Source organism: Bos indicus, chromosome 24 (assembly GCF_029378745.1).
Source record: "Bos indicus isolate NIAB-ARS_2022 breed Sahiwal x Tharparkar chromosome 24, NIAB-ARS_B.indTharparkar_mat_pri_1.0, whole genome shotgun sequence".
NCBI classification, from domain to species: domain Eukaryota; kingdom Metazoa; phylum Chordata; class Mammalia; order Artiodactyla; family Bovidae; genus Bos; species Bos indicus.
The window spans coordinates 4,194,873-4,220,168 of NC_091783.1; the positions used below are offsets into that span (position 1 = coordinate 4,194,873).

General features: G+C 38.9%; 1 protein-coding gene across 3 annotated transcripts in view; it reads right to left on the reverse strand.

The window, feature by feature from the left end:
- Positions 1-25,296, reverse strand: part of ZNF407 (zinc finger protein 407) — a 387,088-nt gene that overhangs the window by 225,744 nt on the left and 136,048 nt on the right. For all 3 annotated transcript variants that reach the window (XM_070778647.1, XM_070778648.1, XM_070778649.1), the window contains exon 4: positions 13,498-13,572. In XM_070778647.1, coding sequence (XP_070634748.1) covers positions 13,498-13,572 — 75 coding nt within the window. The remainder of the gene's footprint in view (positions 1-13,497; positions 13,573-25,296) is intronic.

Consider the following 25,296-nt stretch of genomic DNA (forward strand, 5'->3'; position numbering starts at 1 on the left):
AAACAAATACACTCAGACTTTTCTAATTTTATATATATGTGTGTTACATTTTATCAATAAGCACCTGAAAAGGGGGGAGAATTTATTTTTCATAGCTACATTAAGCTGTACATATTTAAGCACCAATTTTTATGAGTAAAGATGCTGAGAAGATACTAAGCATTACATGCAAAAGTATGAAAGACCAGTCGTGAAAGAGCACAGCTTTATGAAAGAACAATAGAATCACAGCTCTTTGTTCCCAAAGAAGGATGCAAAGAAATTACAGAATTCAGAGACACAGACCACTTTTTAATTGTCAAAATTTTGAATATCTAGATGGTCTAGATCAAGTCTCTCTGAAACTGGTTTTATACCTATGAAATGTAAAGTTCTCTTTAAAATCCAAAATTCTGCATTACTCTACAATAAGCTACCTGATGTTAGGGCCAATTAAATACAGTAAGCCACTGACATTTCTAAGGTATATGAACTGAGACCTTTAGAAAGCCTCGTAGAATATGCCTTCCTTCATAAAAGGTGGTAACGTGTTCAAAAAAATTAAGTAACCCCTTTAGAATCTCAGTGATTCTATAAATATAGCTTAAAATCATGAACAAAGCTATGAGTTCTTCCAACAAACACTAGGCTGTATTTCAGAGCATCACTCCGGTGTCACGCACCCTGTATCCACGGGCAGGACGAGATGAGGAGGGAAAGCGTGAAGGCCTCTGCAGACAGGGACAGAAGGCACACTCGCAAGGTCCCAGCATGTTCTGCCAGGACCTCAGTCACTGGATAACGGAGCTGAAAGCCAGGCGAAACCAGTGGCGGACACGAGAAAAAGAACGGAAAAGCAGAGCTCAGCCATTTAAACAAAGGGGCATCTAAGAAGCAGCTATTTCTGACTGAAAGTAGCAGGTTTCATCTTGGGATGAAAGGCCTCCATTTCCTAGGACAGAGCTCAGCCCAACTTTTTTCTCAGACACTGCCGGGGGCTGACCACGACTCCTAGCATGTAGGAGTGGTCCTTCCAGAGACGTGCCTCTTGTGATGGCGGCTCCATCAGAGGAACAGCTGTTGGTTCCCAACCTTCTCTAAGAATGGCTTCATTCAGAAGCAAGCACTGGTCCCAGGCAGGGGTCAGCAGAGCGCCCCTCCACTGCTAGCCTGAACTTACGCAAGGAAAAGTACCACTAAAATCTCCAAGTCAAACTTTTCTCATAATAAAAAGTGAGTTGATAGCCACATGAATTAATGATTCCCCACTGTAATTTCAGATGAATTTTTAACTTTATTTTATTTTTAAACTTTACAATATTGTATTAGTTTTGCCAAATATCGAAATGAATCTACCACAGGTATACCTGTGTTCCCCATCCTGAACCCTCCTCCCTCCTCCCTCCTCCCTCCCCATCAGATGAATTTTTAAAGACTAGTGATGTTCTAAGAATTGACAATTTTGTTGATGTTTTCCATTCATAACATTACCAATCAGAGAGCCATCTCTTCAAGACTCTTATCAAGTTTTCCTCCTTCACTGAATGGATGCTTCAGGTACTGGCTAGAGAACCAAAGAGAGGGTTCTAAAGCCAACTCTCTCTGTTGCCCATCAAGCATGATGTGGGTCGTTTAAATGTGGCAAACCAGGGTCTCACTACACAGACCTCAGGGCACAAAACTGGGCCAAATAAATTCTGCTCATCATTGGTCCATTTGTGGCTCCATTTTTAAAATTTACTCACTCAATAAGAGAATGAACATCTGTGAATTTTCCACTGAACATCAGAACTAGAACATTACATTCCAGCTTTTAATTCAGTCCTACCGTGTATCTCTAGCTCAGAGTGACTACGCTCTTGACATTTTTATCATTCTTTCTTTTATTTCCATCAGATCCAGACGTTGATCTGTTTGATTAACCTGGTTTGGTCTTTATGACTTCTCCAGAGGCGCGAGACAACCATGACAAGCCGAGCACACTGCGGCCTGAAGGCGGGCCCAACTTCCAGCTAAAGAGGCTCTCTTTAGTTTGATGAGGAGCCTAAGGCTTCTGTGAGGCACAGAGAAGGTGCCCCGCCACTGATGGAGTCTTTGGACCCCTTGGCAGCTTCAGACAGAGCATCTGGTTTTTACTGATTTTACACAGTAGTGTTCCATGTAAAGTTTAACAGAAAGAGAGAAACCAAAAATTCCCTGAAACTTTGAACATGTTCATATATTGCTACTACTATGAGTACTAATAAATAATAAGCACTGGGTTAATTCTTGTTAGAAATTTTCCTAATCTTCAAAATCTGATTACCATATCAACAATATTTTTTTAGAAAAAGGAAAGCATAAAATTTTAAATACCAGATATCCAGCCATAAGACTGCCACTTCCTAGTTGCCAAAAACATATGGCATATCCATTATTATTTAATTGCAAATGTGAAATGAGAAAAAACATTCTCAATATTATAGTGCACTATGAGAATGAAAGCGGAAATTATTGTTTTAATTAGCTTCAAAGAAAATCTGTGTATAATTTTAAAAAAAACTTCATATATATTCCACTGAATCTACTATTTCCCATAATCCCTTTCTGCACCAGATTAGCATGAAAAAAGAGACAGAGATATAGGTTTAAACCTCAGCAACTAAAAATTTCTTTAATGTTTTTATCTAACAATAAGTACTTATTATGTTAAAAAAAATGCTGTGTTTATATATAGTATGACTTTTTTTTGGTACTCGTATAAGTATAAATCTATGTCCATGTCACCATAACCCTGAGGAATGAGAACATGTGTCCTGGGCCTCCCAAATGAGAAGACAATAAATCCACAGTGACTCAGGAAGAATGCATTTGAGGTTGACGCAATTAACAGGCAGGACCACAGATAGTTACATACACTATTTTGCAATACTTTTATTAAAATGTGACTATAAATCGTACGTTACACCCGTTAGGAAAAAGTCCAACTTAAAAAAGGAAAATTTCAATGAGAATTTTAATATCTTAAATTATCAATATTCACTGAAGATCAATCACCTTCTGACAGCCTGAGACAAGGAGGACAGTTGGAAACCATAACCCTCAAGAAATGACCTGTGTGGACCCAGGGTATAAACCCGGTGTTTTTAAAAGAATAAAGAGAAACAAAGCAGAATGTGCTAAATTGTACATCAGTCTTCTTCGGAGTAAGAAGAGATTACATAGAATGCAGATCCAGAGCAGGAATTTCACAATGCGACAAAACCTGGGCTTTGAAAATACAGCTGTCCCAGGCCTAGAAGGCATGCCAACATGGCTTTCAGTGGACACAGAGTGGAAACAGTGAACAAAGTATGATCAGATGGGTTTCCTAGTATCCTGACCCAATTTCTATACCCACACACTACATAAGGGAATCACTCACTGTCCCTAAAAAAAGCAAGAACAGGATTACATTAAAACTCAATGGAAATTATTACTTCCCTGAAAAGCAGATTTTGATATTACCATCACATTTCAGAAACAGTTCTAAATAGAATTAGGTTTGCCTCATAGAAAACTGCCAGTATTTGATGGTTTTTAACCTACGTGTTGATTTCACATGCTTCAACCTTATATCTTAGAACGTATCAGTGGGCATCATGATGGTTCTGAAGGGAATGAAAGGCCTGCTGAAACAGAAGGCAGTCGTTCTGCAGACCGCTGGCATCACCAGGAGGCCGACCTGCCTCATGAGGAGCGTGGCTGCCCGCCTGTTTCCTCCAAGCACGAGGGAGAGGGCAGCACAGGGCTGGTGGGGCACTCCTTGGTCTGAAGCTCACAGTGGGATCCTCGAGCAGCCCAGGGCTGAGGGGAGATATCTTGGAGAAAAAACCCTCGATTTCTCCCATCAGCGCTCTGTGGCATAATGAAATGTAAACTTCTTGTTTTTCATCTGTTAAAATGGATCATCAAATTGCTTTGATCCAACTTTACCAAAATTACTTTAGAAAGCTTGTAAGTTTCCTGAAAATTCCTCAGAAAAATTTTAAACCTGGACTTTTATAAGCAACTACCAAGACATCATGAATATAAAGAAAGTCTCACAAGAAGTCATAATGAAACTGTATGAAAGTTGGTAATTAAGCATAATTGAAGGCTGCAGTGAACATATAGGCCTTTGTTCTCTTTAATTCTGGTGCTGACTGGGAATTAAAGATAAGAGCTTAGGGCATATTTTAGTCAGAGTCCAGATGTATAAGCCCCAGTGTTCTAAAAGCAATTTAAGTGAAATAAAAGAAGAGAATGGCCAAAAATATTCTAGATGCCTGCCAAGGGAAAACACCTACCTTCTGAACATTTAGCATACTTGATTGATCATAGTGGGGATCACTTACTCACTGACTTCAAAGAGAGTTAAAAGAGCAGGTATTCTTATACCCAAGATCTGACTGAACTACTAAACTAAATGGTAGCCCCACAAAAATCCTTAAAAATTAACCTGTCATATTAAACAACAATGTACTAACACACGAAAAAACAATTAGAACATTCATACTAGAAAAGGTATAGTTGACCTTCTCCACAGAATTCAATTTGATCTTATTTGTATATAGGAATGAAAAAGGAGGCATTCCTCATTTAATAAAGATTATCATTACTAAATCATACATTTCTGGTGTAGTAACTCAATGAACTAGTACTAGATTACATAATTATACACAGTATCATTATAGTTTTTTGGGTTTCTGCTTTGGGAGATGGAGTTTATATATATATTGTTATATATATATATGATTATATATATATATATATATATGCTGTTGTTTAATCACTAAGTCTTGTCCAAATCTTCTGTTACCCCATGGACTGTAGCCCACCAGACCCCTCTGTCCATGGGATTTCCCAGGCAAGAATACTGGAGTAGGTTGCCATTTCCTCTCCAGGGGATCCTTCCTGATCCAGGGATTGAACCCACACACATACAAAGGTGGCTCTTTAGCATTGAGTCACTGTGTATGTATATATTCTTTATTCATCAAAGTTCCATAGGAATAGGATGAAAAAATAAAGACAGTTTAGAGATGGAATAAACAAGGAAGAAACTCACAGAAGGCAGGCGCCTCATACTGAAGCTTGAAATAAAATAGTGACTTTGATTGACAATCAGGATAAAAGAAACATGGCAGCAGTGTGATGAGGGCAGGAAGAACAAAAGCATAGAGGAAGGGGGAAGTAGGTTGCAGAGGTGGAAACAGACCGTGTCTAACAAAATGCAGGCCCCCTCGGAAATACCACGGGTTTCGTTCTTGACCACCCCAATAAAGCAAGAAAGGGAGTCACAAGAATTTTTCAGTTTCCCAGTGCATATAAAAGTTATGCTTACACTACATTATACTGTGTTAAGTATGTAATATCATTATGTCTAGAAAATATCTGACTGCTAAAAACTGATTGCTAAAAACTAACCATCAATCTAAGCCTTCAGGTCATGGTAACAACATCAAAGATCACTAATCCAAGGTCAACATAAAATAAAGTAATAATAAAAGTTTAAAATCTTGTGAGAATTACCAGATGTTGACAAAGAAATCAGAAGTGAGCAAATGTTACTGGAAAAATGGAGCTGACAGACTTGCTCGCCACAGGGTCGCCACAGTCCTCTACTTTGTAAGAAATGCAATATTTGCAAAGCACTGGGAAACAAGGTCTGCGTAAAACCAGTGACCACAGGGCTTATTTGCAGGCAAGCTCCGAAGTATGGATGGGGAGAGGCGCCTGGCACTGAGGGGAGTGGCTGGAGCAGGGGAAGCAGGCAAGAGTCCAGGAAGCATCTCTGCGACGTGACCCGAGAATCCTCCCTGTGGTCTGAACTCACGCCAAAGGCTTGCTGGCTTCCCTTGTGTGGAGTGAGATGCGACGCCGGCGCGGCGTTCTTGGTTCTCTCCCACTGGCCGTTCCATCTCTCACTGCCCCTTCCAACGTCACCCTGAAGGAATACTCCCACCTGTGCTCCCCTCCTAAACAGCACTAAGCGGGCATCTTACCTGCTCATTTTCTGCCCACTCCCTTCCCCCAGCCCCGGGACGCACTAGAGCAGGAGCAGCCAAGCTCGCACACACCTCACTAGGGGCCTCCCTTAAAAGGCGCCCCTTCAGAAAGGCCTGTCTGAAAGCAACAGCCAGACCAGACACCCTCAGGAACAGCACTTCTGCTGTGTTTTCACCAGCGCCTCCAACTTGATAAACTCCCCCTTCCCTTTACAGGTGTGTCGTTCCTGCATCCTTCGCCTCCGTCCGTCAACCCCAAATCGGAGGGGCATGAGACCAGAGGGTGCATGATCTGCAAACACGACAGGCCAGCTCAACTTTGGAACACAACAGCAGCAGATGTAGTCAGTGTCGACTGGGAGAATCAATTAATAAGTAAACTAGATGTCTTCATGAGCAACCCCCAGAACACCTCTGAGACAGGATTAATTGTTCCCTCTTCTAAACCTTTCTTTTGTATCATTGTGTAGCCTTTCTTTCTACATACTATGGATAACTGCATAACCTACAATATCTTCTGAAGAATAAGACTCATATAATACTCGTGTCTATTTCAATGCTCAAGAATAAAACACACAGAGAGAAATCAAATGTTAGCTTAAAATTAAAGAATGAATCTTAGAAAGAGTAGAAAACAGTCCTATATCTCTGCAGCACACATATGCTCTAACACCTCGGCCTTCTCCCCTACTAACAGCAGGGTTTCCCCCGGAGTAGCAGACATGGTATTTCAGCTGTGACACACTATGAGCAGCAGTTACTTCTGACAGAGTAGAGAGCAAGGACCCTGGTATAAAAGTGAAGCAACCCTCCCTTCTTTGGCAGGGGAGGAAATGCCATGTCTGCTCAGCACACTCTAGGAGCAAGCATTCCTCACAATAAAAGACAATCTTGAAGAGTAAAAAGCACCATTTAAAGTGCACTATATTCGCAAGGATAGTTTTTAAAAAGTCTCATCACAGGGCTATGCCCCACTGGACACAATGCCCCCAGAGCACAGGGCTGGAGACCACGTCCTCCCAGACAAATATTGACCCTACTTCACAAATATCCCTGTTGCAAAACTTCCCTTGAATTATGTGAGCTTTGATTTATATGAAGTTGTTAAAATATACCACTCACATAAAATGGGAATTTCCCATAAGGGAAAAAAAGATGAAACTAGAAATAACAGTAGTAAATAAAATGCATTCCATGAAGTCCACCCTACTTTCTGGAGATGAGTTACAATTTTGGCACTGAGCTTTCCAGAAGTAAACATAAGGAGGAAAACTCAATTATACACATGATTTGCTAGTACTTAAGGTCAAAAAGGCACACCTTTTCCTGAAAGAGAGACTGGAAAGAAACTGCCCCCAACCATCTCACTAGGAAGATACGATCTATGTCCAGGAGCAGCACGTTGAGCAAGATCTTTACAAAAAAGACATGACTTCTCAAAGCATTCTGAGATTTGTCCTTATCGTAAAAACTAACTACAAGATCAGTCAAAATGTTACTGGAGGTGGAAAGCACACACAGGGGGAGGAAGGTGAGCGGCTGTCCTGATGGAAGGACACCACTCACAGTCCAGCCACGAGAAATGAGTGGAAGGAACATTTACTCAGAACAGCAAACTAATCTATCAGACAAACACACAGCATCGAGATACTCCACACAGCCCTGGGTTGAGCAGCTGAAGCAGGAGTAGGGCTCACACCGCTTCATTGAAACTGAGGGGCCCAAGGGAGTTACGAGCCAGGAAGGGGGTTTTCTGTCCCCTCACAGGTGAGCCAGGAGAACCATCTGTGACTTGGCCCAAACACCTCTCCCTAGAAAGTAAGCTGGAAACTTCCACACACAGATGACAAGCTGAAACTCCAATATTCTCACCTTACTTTTGCTAATGTTCACCTCTAAAATTTATGAAGTAGGAACTAGAATATACCCATTTCAGTAAGAAAACATTTGTCATAAGGCAACCACAGAATATCTAAATTGCCCATTTAATTTAGAAATACTACCCAAGTACTAACAAGATAACTTTGGTGGAAAATATATACTCACCTCCTTATGAACCTTTATAAATGGTCAGATTAAGTCAGTAAAACACAGAAGAAAGTTTTCTAAAAATAACAACCCTGAGTAAATGATGTGACTTCTATCTATCTTCCCACATGGGCGTAATTATTTAGCAGGGTTATCTGTCTATTCCATCCAACTTCCTTAAATAAAATGGTATTAAATGATCACAGGATATTATTTATACACTAGACGCCATCTACAGATGACAAGGAGGAGAAATGGGAGAAGGCAGAAGAAAGGGTGTCCTCGGCTCACGCAGAAGCAATAGTAAGTCACTCAAATAGAACAACCTCCCACTCGTTAAAACAAGCAATCCAAGATAGAAGGAACTGAAATGTTTTTCCTCCATTTTGGCTCAACAGAATTATTTCTTGTATAAATATTTTTTAAAGCAGAGAGGAGCCCATAGACACTTAATTTTTCCAAAATTGGGCCTCATTAAAAAAAAAAAATCACTAACCACTGATTAAAAGAAGAACTGAGAGGGGAGACCAATCAACAACAGTGACTGGAGAGCAGGCCTGTGCGACAGGCACGTGACCGACACGTGCTGCAAAGAACAGGGCTCAGAGACGAGAAGACGCACACTCAACACAGGACGGAACATCTCAGCGCGCTTCCCTGGGAACCAACTGCCTGTTTCAGTGGTAAGATAGAAACAGAATGTACCGTACAGAAATTCACATGGAATAAACAGCAAGGAAAACAGCTGATCCTTTAAGAAAAGAAGACACAGCAATACCAATTTCACCAAAAGGCAAGTTATTTATTTAAAATGGATAATAACGGGACAACAACAGGAATTCATCTCACATTATGAACAGAATCTCTTCTAATAGGAAAAATTTGAGTCTAACTAAATACATCCAATTCAGAGTTTTTAGAAAAGGTGGTGTTCTCTCATTTAAAAGTAACCTAGTCAACCCATAATATCTATCACTGGCAAAGTTTCAATAAAAACTGTGCATGTACACGTACATACACTTTTTCCAGGAATGTCTGAGTTTTGGATGATATTTTCATGCTTCAAGAAAAAGGGTGAGCCCCTCTAAACTGAAAGACACAAAACAATGATGATGCTTCCATACAATTTTAACATATAAATACAAAAGTTCTCCATAAAGGAGACAAGACAGACTCCAAAGGACCCTGTAGCAATGGCTCATAGCAAATTAGAGCCAATTTCAGGGCTGCCGTATGCCTATCCCACACTCAGACTAGATAATATCTGGTCCATTTAAAAGGGGGAAAAGATTGTATCAATAAACTCAAAGATACTGTTAAAAGAAAGATGCCTAACCACAAGTTCCAAACGTCTGATGGAGAGAAGTCTGGAAAAATTTTATGGCTCAGCCATCTAAAGGAAGGAAACCCATTCATCTGAACAAAAACACTGGTGAGCCCTGGGCCCGCCCTGGGGGCCTCAACGTACCCCACAGCTGGGCTGAAAATTAGGCACAATCTGGGACTTAGAATATGCATAGACTCCTCCAAAAATTGCTTCATTGAAAAAATATTGAGGTTTCAATCTAGATAGTCATTAGTAACTTGAAAAAACAAGAACATTATATAGCTCCTAGAGTCTCTGAGGTCCATGTCCAGTTTAAAATCCTTTACTGGAAGAGCTGGTTTCGGGAGCACATGAGCCTTCCTGAGACACTTGCCAGTGCAGACGTTTTCTGACATGGTCCCAGACACCACAAAAGCCACTCAACAGCTCAGAAATTCTGAGTGCGTTGTTTCCTCTCCTCCTATCTCCACAGTCATTCAAAGCCCAGCTGATTTCCAAGTGCTGAACTACAAATGCTATCTCTTTCTATTGTAATATGCACCTGGCTTTCACATAAGACATACTTATTATGGCTGTTTCAATTGCGATAATTGTGGATAAGCTCGTTTTCTAGATTACTGTTAGCGAATTCAAAGAGTCATAAAGCTACTCTGGCTTACTGTATTATAAAGAGAATTACTTATTTAAAATAGGGAATACTTTAGAATGAACTCGCAAATTAATCAGCTTATTATTTTGGAATGTGAACTGAATGTGGCTGTATTTAGCTGTTTATATTTAAGTGTACAAGACTTCTAAAATACAGTAATATACTACCTTAAAATAAGTTCATGCAAATTTAGGAATACAAAAGTTGCTCTTATACAAGCAATCACCTCAGGTGTTTCCTGGAGTCAAAAAATATGTATTTGAAATTATTTATTTTTCTGTGGCTAATGACAGTCACGCTGACAAAATTTATTAGTTCATCAAACTATAGTGCAAGAATATGAATTTATTTGTAATAAATTATCATTTTTGCATATATCAGTCAAAGCACAAGGCCTAAATACTTGCAAACAAAATGCATTATTAATTTAATTGTCACAGCCTATTTAGCTAACTTCTATTACTATTTGCCATAATATGCAACACATAAGAGGGGAGAATCAAATTCAAAACATAAAAAGAATAAACTGATTACATTGTCCTAGAGAAATTAAAATATAGCAAGCTTGCAAAACTATAGCAAGGCATTAATGTTTTAAATAGGTAAGAAAAAATGTTTAACTTAATTGAGAGAACACTTCTGCCCAAAGAGATGGTTGAACATGCTGATAAAGAGTTTCTTTGTTTCCTAAGACTATTAAAAGGCATCAATTCCGTCTCCAAGGAGGTAAGGAAGGTGCACTGGAAGGAAGGAGCATTTGGTATTCATCAGGCTAGATTCTGCTCCTTACATCTTACTCTTCTCCAGCTATGGACAAATATTGGTAAATTATGCTGTGGCTGCTGCTACTGCTGCTAAGTCGCATCAGTCGTGTCCGACTCTGTGTGACCCCATAGACAGCAGCCCACCAGGCTCAGCCATCCCTGGGATTCTCCAGGCAAGAACACTGGAGTGGGTTGCCATTTCCTTCTCCAATGCATGAAAGGGAAAAGTGAAAGTGAAGTCGCTCAGTCCTGTCCAACTCTTTGTGACCCCGTGGACTGCAGCCTACCAGGCTCCTCCGTCCATGGGATTTTCCAGGCAAGAGTACTGGAGTAGGTGGCCATTGCCTTCTCCAATGCTGTGGCTGAGGCCCTGGCATTCCAACTCAGCCTCTCTATGCAAGAAGAGGGACTGCCCTATTGATAAGCAGATACTATAAATAAGAGGCCTGCTCAAACACAGGAATTTTAGCAGTAAAAACAATTCAATCTAATGTTAAGCTCAGAGGAACTCTGCAGTCACACTACTTAGGAGGGAATGATATAGAAGATGAGGAATGCCTTCCCATTTGAGATTCATCTCCTGATTTTAGGACAAAAAATCATGTAAATGTTAGAGAAAAAGCTAATCATACCTCAAAGGGGAGAAAGACATACAATCCTTCTCTTGCCTCTATTTAGCCTTTCTTTTTGTATCAGGGACTGAAATGAAGGGAAGTAACAGAGAGCTATCCTGGAATGCAGAGGAAAAAGCGAATGGAAAAACCAAAGAGCACAGCTGGAATTTTCAAACACCTAGGATCACATTCAGAAGACATCTACTATCCTTAAGGTGCCTGCAGGATGAATATATGTACAAGGTGATGGATCCTTCATTAATATGAAGGATATTATATTCTTCATTAATATGAGGAATATATTTGAACAATATGAACAAATATATTCAAATTTTTTAAATTCCTAAATAAAAACCAAAATGATATCCTTGAGTTCAAAATATATACTAGTTATACAACAGGGAAATATTTTATTTTTATCATGCAATCTAGATTGAATGTTTTCATTCAAATTTGTTTTGTGAATAAAACACCCTAAGTACCTGTATGCAAAGATTTTCAATGTGAAATATAATAATCACCATGAGGAAGAGCACTAGAATTGGAATCAGAAAAATAACAACTCTAACACTTAACTATTTATAAGATATTGTATATTTCTCAATCTGTCTTTAATTCTGTAATATTAGAAAAATAATGCACCACTAATATAGTAATATAGGCTTCTGAAGTGGCTCAGTCAGTAAACAATCTGCCTGCAATTCAGGGGACCCCAGTTCGAGCCCTGGGTCAGGAAGTTCCCCTGGAGAAGGAAATGGCAACCCACTCCAGTATTCTTGCCTGGAAAATCCCACGGACAGAGGAGCCTGGCAGGATACAGTCCATGGGGTCACAAAGAGTTGGACATGCCTGAGCAAATAAACCACCACAATATGGTAATATGATTAACGAGATAATGCAAGTAAAAGCAACAAGAGCACAGTAACTACAGATGTTTTGTTTCTTAAGTGCTGATAAAACATAACTTTGACAAGTCCAAAATTACAATTTAAATAATAAAAAACTTTCAAATTTCAAGAATAATGCGTCCAGGATCTCCCTAACACATAAATATTGTCTCAAATTAAATATAATGTGACAAAGAAAAGTATGAGAAACCTAAAGGCAGAAAGCAGGCATACATAACATTCCAATATTCTGACATAGTAGACATGTCCAAACAAAAATGCTTAAGAAAACAATATGCCACCAATAGAAAAGTCCAGTTAAATTTCTTGTGAATATAGAAAATATTGATGAGTATTTCAATTTTTCTTAATTATTAAATATTTACAAATATGGCGGAAGAAGCCATAGGCTACAGTGTGACAGAACAAACTGCATCATGACTGGCATTTTACAACCGTATTGAAAACAAAAGTTTAAAGGAGTGTCTGCAGAATTTCACATGCTGTCTTTGAGCATCTGGGGCAAGTCGGAAACCTACCAGGTCTTTACAGGCGAGGATGCTCACACTAGTGTTGAAGGAGCTGCACCTTTTAGATTTAAAGTTTCAGAAGTAGCCAGGCTCACCTGGGAGCTGACACTGCTATATCTCAGCTCACCTAATATAATTAAGTCTGTGTGATGCAGCTAATTATGATACAGCAGCAAGAAGAAAGGAAACCTGGCAGTTGATGACATCGTAATTGTAGTGTTATTTTTCATGACATGGCAACCGTAGTATTATTTGGGGGATGACACAAGATGTATTTCTTTTTCAAATCAGCAATGTTTAATTCTACAGTGAGAATTCAGAAATGTCATTTTAAAACCTCAAAAATACACAAAGTTCAAAGGCAAATAGTTTGGTTTTACATATTTATTTTAGTTCATTCTAATGCATTCGCAGAGGTTGACTCCCTTTAATTTAGCTCTTCTGTTTCAAGGTCATTCCACAAATTGATAAAAAAAATCAAATCCTTCAAATCTTTCCCAATATGTTTAGATCAAATTTTCTAAAATTAAAATGCTACATGAAGTTCTTATGGGAGAATGGCATAATATATGATATTCAACATGAGAGTACCACTCGTGTAAAACATGACGAACTGACTGGATAAAACCGTAGGAGTCACCTCAGCAAACAAAAATCTAAAATGAAAATATACTTATCGTAATCAAAGTATTTTAAATGGATGAAAATTACCTTTCTTTTGGTGTGCCAACTCCATGTTTGCCTAATAGATGTGTATTTAAGTGTTTCTTCATAACAAATGCAACCCTGAAAAAAAAAAGACAAAAAGTTATTATAGAACTAAAACATAAGTCTCAACGAGAAATATATGCAAAATTTTAAAAAATTGACATGGATATATATATTTATAAATACATATAGTTGTAACACAAAAATGCACGTTACAATGTCACTGCATTCTAAGCAGAAAGTTGCATACAGACGGATATACTGCAATACCAGAAAACCCAAGGAAATAACTGCATTGCAATTCACTGGGTCATTTTCTCACTTGTGTATATGAACAAGGACCAAACCAACGATTTTAGCTCTTCAGTCACTGTCTTCACTTGTCAGTTAGTAAGAAAGATAAACCAACAACCTCAGTATCACACGCCCTGCCCCCGAGTCGATCCCACACTTCAATCATGAAATGAGTTTGAGAAAATGTCACTTTATTAAATATTTAAGGGACTATAAAAGAGAAAATGAATAGCCTTCAAGAAGCTTCCTTAAGAAGATGGTAATGATTTGAAGAGAGGTTCTTTAAAATGATATAGATGTTTACCATGTCTGCAACACATGCAAAAAAAATGTACTTAAGTGCCCAGAAGATATCAATAACTAAAACAAACAAAAAGTATTACCCGACATGCTATCTTATTTTACACACAAATCAGATCACTTAAATTCAATTTTGTTGACATAAATATGAAATGGACAGGAATCAGCAGCCACTGAATACAGCACCATTCTTCTACTGAATATAGTACAACACAATTTAATTATGTCGTGTGATTGTTTAAAACAACTTAGATCTCATTCCAAAGCATCAGACTAAAAGAGCTCTCTTGATAAGCGAAAAAATAAAAATTTACCGTTGTAACTTTCAATGTAAAAGGGCTTGCAAACATTTTTGTTAATTATGTATTACAGCTGTCCTTCATAAAGTTAATTACTAATAGCTGAAAGGCAACAGAATCTATTTGCATATGTACATGAAAGGCATGACATATGCAAAAATATGATTTTAATTAGCATTCTATGATATGAAGGGCTACAAATCAAATTGGCATGTTATAAGATTCTTAACATTAAACACTGAATTCATCTGGACATGTTTGCACAGACAGGCAACACAAGACCAAATAAAGTATTATGGCCTTATGGAAGAGATGGGTGTCAAAAGCCAAGACTGAAACAGTTTTTAAAAATGTAAATGTTCCTTTTCATGTCTGGTCTCTTCTGGTTATTTTCATAAAATATAGGGAACCTCAGTTTTGAGGCTAAAGTAATATTTGTATTTTTTTAATGACTGTGAGTTTATTATTCAAGTAACACATTTGTATACACTGAAAATAATATTCATTCTTTTATATACATTAATAACTATGAAGAACACATGCTTTACAACTATAAATAACCTATCACATCATCAATCCATAAATGGGAAAATCATTATTACATATAAAGAATCAAACTGTGGTGATATTAAATGCTTAGTAAAATAACAGTAACAAGACATTCTATATTTGTTTCACTTGATTTGAACAAAATAAATAATATTTTTCATTTCCTTTAAAAAGAATACCATAATAACAACAGTCCATTTAAGTCATGACTTTCCTACTGTCCTCTATTTTCCTATAATTAAAAAAACATAAAGCTAATAGCAAAGGGCAAAGGTTAAGAACCCAGAGCTGCAATGCACAGCTTATTTATATGGCCAAGTATAATTTAAGAGATCTGAGCTTAGAAACCACAGTGCAGTTTTAAAAAGAAAAAAATTTTATTAATTAAAATGCTTCAGGTTTAAGAAATAAACAAAAATATTACACTGCACAGGGGAATTAACTACACTACATAGAGAACGAAAGCTTCTTATAAAATTCTGACATTATCTGCTGAATGTCTGTAATAGTAAATATCCTAGTAATATTTTATTACTATGGGGAAGAATTTACAATACAAAAACACAGCTCAACTGTAGTCAAATGCAAAATATTCATTCATTCACAACCTGACATTAATCAAATCCTTTTAATTTGGTCCAAAGTACTATCAGTGTAAAAGTCTCAATGTCTTCGTCAGTAAAACAGTTTAAGTCAAACAGGACCAACTGAACTTACCTACCTCCATGGATAATAATATTGCCAGTAATTTGAGAGCACTGATTGGAGCCTATACTTCACTGCCACCATAAGAGTATTAATACTGTAACATAATAATTGTCTTGGAAATTTTATAGTCTAAATACCACCAGAAATGGAATGGGATGAGACGGTTGAGATGGTTGGATGGCATCACCAACTCAATGGACATGAACTTGGGCAAATTCCAGGAGATAGTGTGGGACAGGGAGGCCTGGCGTGCTGCAGTCCATGGGGTTGCAGAGTCGAACACGACTTAGCAACTGAACAAAACCACCACCACCAGACAAAACAAAAATAATCCTGAATCAGAAAAACCATAGGACTGAAACACCTTGCTCCCAATGAACCCACATGACTTTACACTTTTCATTCTGTCTCCACTCATTCTCCTTCCTAGGTACCAGCAATTGGCAGGTTCTCCATGTAGGAGGCAAAATCAGACAGTTAAAGCCGTGTCTTCACAGAGCTTTCCTTCTAAAATCTGTGGCTTCTCATCAGAATGAAGCAGCACTCAGCCTGCCTGGCTCCCGCATCAATCCTGCTCATCACACGTGCACACACTCATGCGTGTACTAAACCGGATCGGCTCCAGGCAGGCACAGTCTAGGCAACCGGGGTGAGTAGGTGATCAAACAAAGACAAGTCCCTACCTTGGAAACTGTAAAATCCAATGAGGGAAACAGGACAAAAACACCACCTATGACACAGAGCATCTTAAAGAGTGAAAGGGGTGGGTTAAAAAACAAAATAGAGAGGGAAGAGCTGACACCTCAGCAGGGACCAGCACTTTACCTTTGGGAGACTTGGGAGCGTAGTGAACATCGGGGAGCTGGTGTTCCCCCAAGCAGGGGTAGAGGCCGCAGAGGACATGGTGGCCAGAGAGACCAGGGGCACGAGCCTGAGGGACGGAGGGCAGAGGGGACTGGTGAGGGCACTGAGCCACGCAGCCAGGGCTGGCACTCAGGTGAGAAGGAAAGTGTCTGAACGGAGGCCCACGCAGGACACACACTTCAACAGAGGCTTCCAGCTGTTCTGCTTTGAACAGACTGGGGATGGCAGTGGGGAGAAAGAGAGGGATGAACCAACTGGCTCCTGCAGTAAAGCCCAGGCAAAGGTGATGGTGGTCTGCACCGAGGACCGGCATGAAAGAGGAGATCTGGTCAAATCCCAGACGCACATTCACAGCCAGAGGCAAACAAATCTCCACGGGGACTGGACATGGAGTTACAAGCAAGGAGTCAAAGACAACGTCAGAGATTTGGGTCTGGGGAAGCTGAGCTGGTTGGAAGGAGAATATCAGTTTGGGACTTGTTCAACGAGAAAGTCCACGGACATCCAGACAGATCTCCAACAGGAAGCAGACTCTACCGGTCTTGAGTTCAAGGGCAAGAGTCATGCTAGAAATATACACTCTGTGGCTCTCCACCTGGGCAGTGCCTTGACAATCTAGAGGAACACTTTGAAATAATAAAAAGTAGTGTTGTTTAAAGTATGATTGATTTCCAGGTATCTATAATGGCCTGGGATAGCATTGTTTGAAATGGTTTTTGGTGTCAAAAGAAAAGTGCAATAGTAGCATTCTCATACTAGCTACAGATTTCTACTTTTTAGTACAAAAATTTCCTATTTGAACTTCAAATTTTAAAATCATTTTTTTCACACTGTATGGAGATACAATAAAAACCTCTTCGTTCAGTCGCTCAGATTTTCTCATTGCAGATTCTCTTCACTTGTGAGTCATGAAAGATGATCTGACTTATCTATTAAAGCAAATACAATTCAGAACCATGACTGGAGAGAATAGGACACACACACAAACAGGAGCATCCCAGAGCCAGGTCTCGGAAACAGCAGAAAGAAAACATCAGAATTAAGCAAGGAGAAAGAAGACATGTATTTTAAAATGAGGATGAAGGTACACTAAGAATTCTCATCACCCCCACTTGGAATTTGAAAGATTTCCCTTCTGCCTTAAAATCAGCAGTACTGGTCAACCAAAGGAATCTAGTTTCCTTTGAATACAAAATCAATACAAGCCAATCCACTTAATTTTCATCACTTTATACATATTTATAAGCAGCAGCCAATTCATATAATAAACTCCCTATGGCTGAAAAAGAAAGTATAAACAAAACCTTAAGTGATGATTCTCTGAAGAATGATCATGATCATTCCCCCATGATCATGTAAGTTTAAGATGCACAAAAATATATTATCAATAGTGTGATCTGACTTTTGGAGCAAATGTCACTTGTATGGAAGACAGTATGGAGATTCCTTAAAATCTATTAATAAAACCAGCAATCCCACTTGTACGCATGTACCCTGAGGAAACCAAAATGAAAAAGATACATGTATCTCACTTGAGAGCCCCTTGGACTGCAAGGAGATCCAACCAGTCCATCCTAAAGGAAATCAGTCCTGAATATTCATTGGAAGGACTGATGTTGAAGCTGAAACTCCAATACTTTGGCCACCTGATGCGGAAGAACCTACTCATTTGAAAAGACCCTGATGCTGGGAAAGATTGAAGGTGGGACAAAAAGGGGACAAAAGAGGATGAGATGGTTGGATGGCATCACCGACTCAATGGACATGAGTCTGAGTAAACTCTGGGAGTTAATGAGGGACAGGCAGGCCTGGCATGCTGCAGTCCATGGGGTCGTAAAGAGTTGGACATGACTGAGCAACTGAACTGAACTAATCCTACTGTTCACTGCAGCACTATTTACAATAGCTAGACCATGGAAGTAACCTAGATATCCATCGACAGAAGAATGGATAAAGAAATTGTAGAACATATACACAATGGAATATTCCTCAGCCATAAAAAGGAACACATTTGAGTCAATTCTAAAGAGGTGGATGAACCTACAACCTATTATATAGAGTGAAATAAGTCAGAAAGAGAAAGATAAATAGCATATACTAATGCATATATACAGAATCTAGAAAGATGGTACCAAAGAATTTATTTGCAGGGCAGCAATGGAGAAACAGACATAGAGAACAGACTTATGGACATGGGGAGAGGGGAGCAGAGGGTGAGATGCATGAAAGAGTAACATGGAAACTTACATTACCATATGTAAAACAGATAGCCAACGGGAATTTGCTGTATGACTCAGGAAACTCAAACAGGGGCTCTGTATCAACCTAGAGGGTGGGTTGGGGAGGGAGATGGGAGGGAAGTTCAAGAGGGAGGGGATATATGTACACCTATGGCTGATTCATGTTGAGGTTTGACAGAAAACAGCAAAATTCTGTAAAACAATTATCCTTCAATTAAAAAATAATAATTTTTTATTTAAATAAAAAATGTATAGAAAATTTTGCCCTTTTGCTTGATATATTTTTTATGATTAATGAGGTATTACCATTCTGAAAATGAACTTAAATGAATAATTATTTTTATACTATAGTTTTACATGTTAATTTCCATTTTAAATGGTATAGGTATAAATGACAGATGAACGAGAGATTTTTAATACTGCAATAAGCGTGCATTTCTCCCAGTGACTTCACAGCACCAAAGCAATGGCTTCTGAAAGATGCCCACATACTAATCTTGTGAAACCTCTTAGGTTACATGGCACACAAATGGAATTAAGGTTGCTAAACAGCTGGCTTTAAAATAGGAAGATGATCCTGTATTCTCTGGGTGGACTCAACGTAATCTGTATCCTTAGACACAGAAGAAGTAGACAGAAGAAAGAAGCTAAGAAAGAGACACGACCATGAGGGCAGGATCACAGAGATGCTAAGCTGCTGCCTGGGAAGACAAAGGACTTGACCAGAGCCAAGGAATGCATGGGGTCTCTAGAAGCTGACACTGAACAACCTGCTTCCTAACAACCAGCTCCCAAAGCGCTCATTACCGAGGCTCCCCCTTCTCAGTGCCCCACGGAACAGCAGTGCTCTCATTCTACCGTTCCTTCCACACTTACTAGCTGGCCTTCTTCCGTAAAGAACTTCAGGATTTTGCTCTTGTCTCTGTCTTGCCTGTTCTCTTTGGCTCTCTTTGAAGAGTACTTTAAATGGAATGTTGGATTTTCACTTTTATGCCATGCTTTATAATCAGTTATCACTACTATTCTCTGTAGCTGTCATACTACCCCAAAATTGGTCAATGGAAGCCAATGGAAGCTAGCTTCTATGTCCTTTTGACACCACTCTTCTTAGCATTCAGGCTCTTCCTTATTTTTTCTAGCAGATGTTCCAGGCTCACCAAGTCCCTTCCCTACTGGATCAGCCTTGGCTTCTTACTGTAAGGAGTGGTGTTGAGAAAGTAAGACCTAAATGCTAACTATGAGGATGGTTTTGGGGTATTACTGAGTCCAAGCCCTCTCAAGAGCGAGAAGACTAGATAGTTGCCTGAAAAGGAAACCGAGGATCTCAAACGTAAGGCCACACTTGGTACATGAGCATTCATTGTAACAATCAGTCATATCTTTTCCTTATTCTAAAATACCTTCTAATGTATTTTCAAATGGTGTATAAATACATTTCTGTAAACGAACTGCATTTTATCTATAGAAGCAAAACTTTCTATTGCTGTCTCAAACTCTAATAACTTACTTCTGGAGCTCTTTCTTCTCAACCACTTTCAAACACTTTCTGCTTCTCACTGCTGTTGACGCTGTTCCTCCTCTGGTCCTCGTCGGGTGATACTTCTACTCACACACCATCTTATTTCAAAGGTATAAATCAATTCCTGGGCTTCAGTGCATAACCTCTAAGTGAATGACTCTCAGATATGTATCTCCACCCAGGACCTTTCTCAGGGGCATTCTTTCTTGTCTGAATTGCCAATAAATCTTTAAAACATGTCCAACACTCAGTCATGATCTGCCCTCACGAAAAGGCTGCTCCAGACTTCCCTAATTCTACAACTGTGCCGGCTTCCCAATTTAATAATTACATGCTCATGTGTGTGCTTCTTCACAACTGCTCCCTCTCAAGACTATGCTTCTCTCTCTCAACCAGAGTTACCCTAGACCAAACCATTTTACTGACATGCTGTAGCTTCAAGGTGTTCTCCATTAGAATTCACCCCATATACCACCATCACGCAACCTTCCTAAAAACACGTTCATACTGCAGCTCAGCTCATAAACATTTTATGCTTCCTTTCTGAATTGAATAAAGCACCAAATCTTAAGCAAATAAATATTAGTCTTCAGTCTTCATTCTGAACTAGCTATTCCTACCTTCTCGATGCACCCTCAGGAAAGAATCTTCAACTAAGGCCAAAAAATTAAAATTCTGACAAAAATGTGAAAACACTGTATTGTGCAATAATAGCAGCATGATCTAAATATTCTGATCAATAAGAAGTACAGAATATTTCTCAGACGATGTTAGACTTAAAAGGGATAAAAGTATGTACACAATGTAATCCCATATAGATATAAGTACATTTTTGTATTCAGACAGATACAAATATACGCAAAGAAAAGCAAGTATCAGACAAATTCACTCTGAATGAGATTTAGTTTTAGATTATTTATACTCTTTGTATTTCTACAATGAGCAAATTTTTTAAAGCAAAATGATGTTTCACACTTTACCCAGCATTTTTATGTTTCCTCAATGGCTCCACATTACTGAATGAGTAACTGGTGGAGGCATTATCGGCTCAAGCTGAGAGAAGAGGGAATTGAGGCTCACAGAAGATAAGTGACTTTGACTTTTTCAAGAAAATGTGGCAAAGGAGCTGAAAATGCAAAAGTAGGATTCATGCCTGGTGACCTTTCTACAGAGCTCTTTCCACCATTCCACACCTCCTGACTAATGAAAGATTATACCCTCATGGGAAACAAGGAAAAAGAAAAAGGACATACTACAGAAATAAAAGTGTTCACAAATAAAATTGGTATAGTACAATCAATACTGTTACAAATGAGTATGACGCTTTCTAAAAGGGAAAAACCAAGTAGTTGATACAGGACAGATTTTTCTTTTAATTCATTGAGATTAGAAAAGTGCTATAATATTTAAAAAGAAAATATTTATCATATAATGAGGGTACAAACTAAAAATCAATGACCTGTAAAGCAGATCAGACAAAAATAAATATGTACGATCAGTTAACAAGTATAATTATGCTCAGAAATAAATATAAAGATGCTGATCATTATTAAAACAATAGTCAACTAAGATAAATTATGTTGCTTTTATTATAAACAAAATCAAGATAAAATAAAATATTGTACACTCAGTGTCAGAAATCAAGATCATGCTAATATTAGTGTGATAATGTAAAATTCACTGTACAATATTTTGAGAATCTAAATGAAATACTAAATCTTCATCTACATAATACATAAAATGAAATACATTATATACCACTGTCGATATATTTCTAAGTAGCTTCCAATTATGCTGTTTAACCATGACTTGGCGGAAAAAATTTTCTCATCCATTTGTCTTATCTATAAATAAGCACACTAACTTACAGGAATATAGAAAAACCTGAACTTCAAATGAATTCAAATCTGTCAAAAAATTTACCTTGAAAGTAAAGGAAAAATATACGGTTCTATGATATTTGCTTACTCCAAAATTCAGAAGTGAACAGGTATTAAATAACACTTAAAAATTACATTTCTCAAACTATCTTACCAAGTCATTGCTAAGCCAAACCAAGTATGACTTTCATTGTTTCTCAAGTATCTTCAGGTAGAATTTCTCAGAATGCTATTGTCTTTATGGTTATAATTATCACATAGAACTGACTACTTACAAATTTTATGTGTTTACCCTTATATTTTACATAAAGAAACTCCATTCAAAAACAAATTATCAACATCCCCAAATTTAAAACTACCAAGAATCCTTTAACATTTAACATTATAATTGTTATTTTCTTAAATGTCTCTGATTCTTCATGAAAATAAATATTATGTTTATTGAAATTCCCCATAAAGAAACAAAACTTGGAAAACCTTGGTTCATTCACAAGAAAGAAAAACTTTTCTAAGTGTCATAACTCTTTCAAAAGTAAGCACTCTGTGTCCAAGAACCAGCAGTGAGTTCTTAGATTTTATAAAATATTAGTTTCAGCAATCAGAAACAGTGTTCCTGAGACACTGTGAGGTGCTGCACAAACACACACACTCACTCACACGCCACCCCAGCACAAAGGAGCAAGGGGAGACTTCAGCGGGTTCTCACCCCTTTATTTCTGGAGTTTATCTGCTCAATTATCACAATTATTAGTATTGTCAAAACTATAAATACTATATCCCAAAGACCTTACTATTACATTCAGTTCAGTCACTCAGTAAGTCTCCAGCTCTTTGCAACCCCATGAACTACAGCAGGCCAGGCTTCCCTGTCCATCACCAACGCCCAGAGTTCACTCAAACTCATGTCCATTGAGTCGGTGATGCCATTCAGCCATTTCATCCTCTGTCATCCCCTTCTCCTCCTGCCCCCAATCTTTCCCAGCATCAGGGTCTTTTCCAAGAAGTCAGTTCTTCACATCAGCTGGCCAAAGTGTTGGAGTTTCAGCTTCAGCATCAGTCCTTCTAATGAATATTCACGACTGATTTCCTTTAGGATGGACTGTTTGGACCTCCTTGCAGTCCAAGGGACTCTCAAGAGTCTTCTCCAACACCACAGTTCAAAAGCATCAATTCTTCTGTGTTCAGCTTTCTTTATAGTCCAACTCTCACATCCATACATGATTACTGGAAAAACCATAGCCTTAACTAGATGGACCTTTGTTGGCAAAGTGGTATCTCTGCTGTTTAATATGCTGTCTAGGTTGGGCATAGGTTTTCTTCCAAGGAGTAAGCGTCTTTTAATTTCGTGGCTGCAGTCACCATCTGTAGTGATTTTGGAGCTCCCAAAAATAAAGTCTGTCACTGTTTCTATTGTTTCCCCATCTATTTGCCATGAAGTGATGGGACCAGATGCCATGATCTTAGTTTTCTGAATGTTGAGCTTTAAGCCAACTTTTTCACTCTCCTCTTTCACTTTCATCAACAGGCTCTTTAGTTCTTTGCCCTCTGCCATACAATTGGTGTCATCTGCACATGTGAGGTTATTGATATTTCTCCTAGCAATCTTGATCCACCTTGTGCTTCATCCAGCCTGGCATTTCCCGTGATGTACTCTGCATATAAGTTAAACAAGCATGGTAACACTATACAGCCCTGACGTACTCCTCTCCCAATATGGAACCAGTCTGTTGTTCCATGTCCAGTTCTAACTGTTGCTTCATGACCTGCATACAGATTTCTCAGGAGGCAGGTCTGGTATTCCCATCCCTTTCAGAATTTTCCAGTTTGCTGTGATCCACACAGTCAAAAGCTTTCACATAGTCAATAAAGCAGAAGTAGATATTTTTCTGAAACTCTCTTGCCCTTTCAGTGGTCCAACAGATATTGGCAATTTGATCTCTGGTTCCTCTGTCTTTTCTAAATCCAGCTTGAACATCTGGAAGTTCACGGTTCACATACTATTGAAGCCTGGCTTGGAGGATTTTGAGCATTACTTTGTGAGATGAGTGCAATTGTGCAGTACTTTGAGCATTCTTTGGCATTGCCTTTCTTTAGGATTGGAATAAAAACTGACCTTTTCCAGTCCTGTGGCCACTGCTGAGTTTTCTAAATTTGCTGGCATATTGAGTGCAGCACTTTCACGGCATCATCTTCAATGTAATATTACATTGCTGCTGCTGCTGCTGCTGCTAAGTCCCTTTAGTCGTGTCCGACTCTTCATGACCCCATGGACTACAGCCTACCAGTCTCCTCTGTCCATGGGATTTTCCAGGCAAGAGTACTGAAGTGGGGTGCCAATGCCTTCTCAAATATTACACTGAAGACTTTCAACTAACTACATTCTTAATCATTCTGAAAGCAATCACATATTTGGGCATTTTTTTGTTTTGTATATTTTAGCTGTTTGTAGAGAGGGAGATTATAAACCTCTGTTCTGAACCTACCAATTTACTTAACCCTTAAAACAATCTAATTGATGGATGGAAAACATGAGGCGCTTTAAGTATACTTTAAATAACTCCCCGAGATTGCACAGCTAGTAAAGGGCAGAGTCGGGATTTGAGCACAGGCTGTCTGGTCAGAGCCTACACACTGTTCAGTTCAGTTCAGTTCAGTTGCTCAGTTGTGTCCGACTCTTTGCGACCCCATGAAGTGCAGCACGCCAGGCCTCCCTGTCCATCACCATCTCCCAGAGTTCACTCAAACTCACGCCCATCGAGTCCGTGATGCCATCCAGCCATCTCATCCTCTGGCGTCCCCGTCTCCTCCTGCCCCTAATCCCTCCAAGCATCAGAGTCTTTTCCAATGAGTCAACTCTTTGCATGAGGTGGCCAAAGTACTGGAGTTTCAGCTTTAGCATCATTCCTTCCAAAGAATACCCAGGACTGATCTCCTTTAGAATGGACTGGTTGGATCTCCTTGCAGTCCAAGGGACTCTTAAGAGTCTTCTCCAACACCACAGTTCAAAAGCATCAATTCTTTGGCGCTCAGCTTTCTTCACAGTCCAACTCTCACATCCATACATGACCACAGGAAAAACCATAGCCTTGACTAGACGAACCTTTGTTGGCAAAGTAATGTCTCTGCTTTTCAATATGCTATCTAGGTTG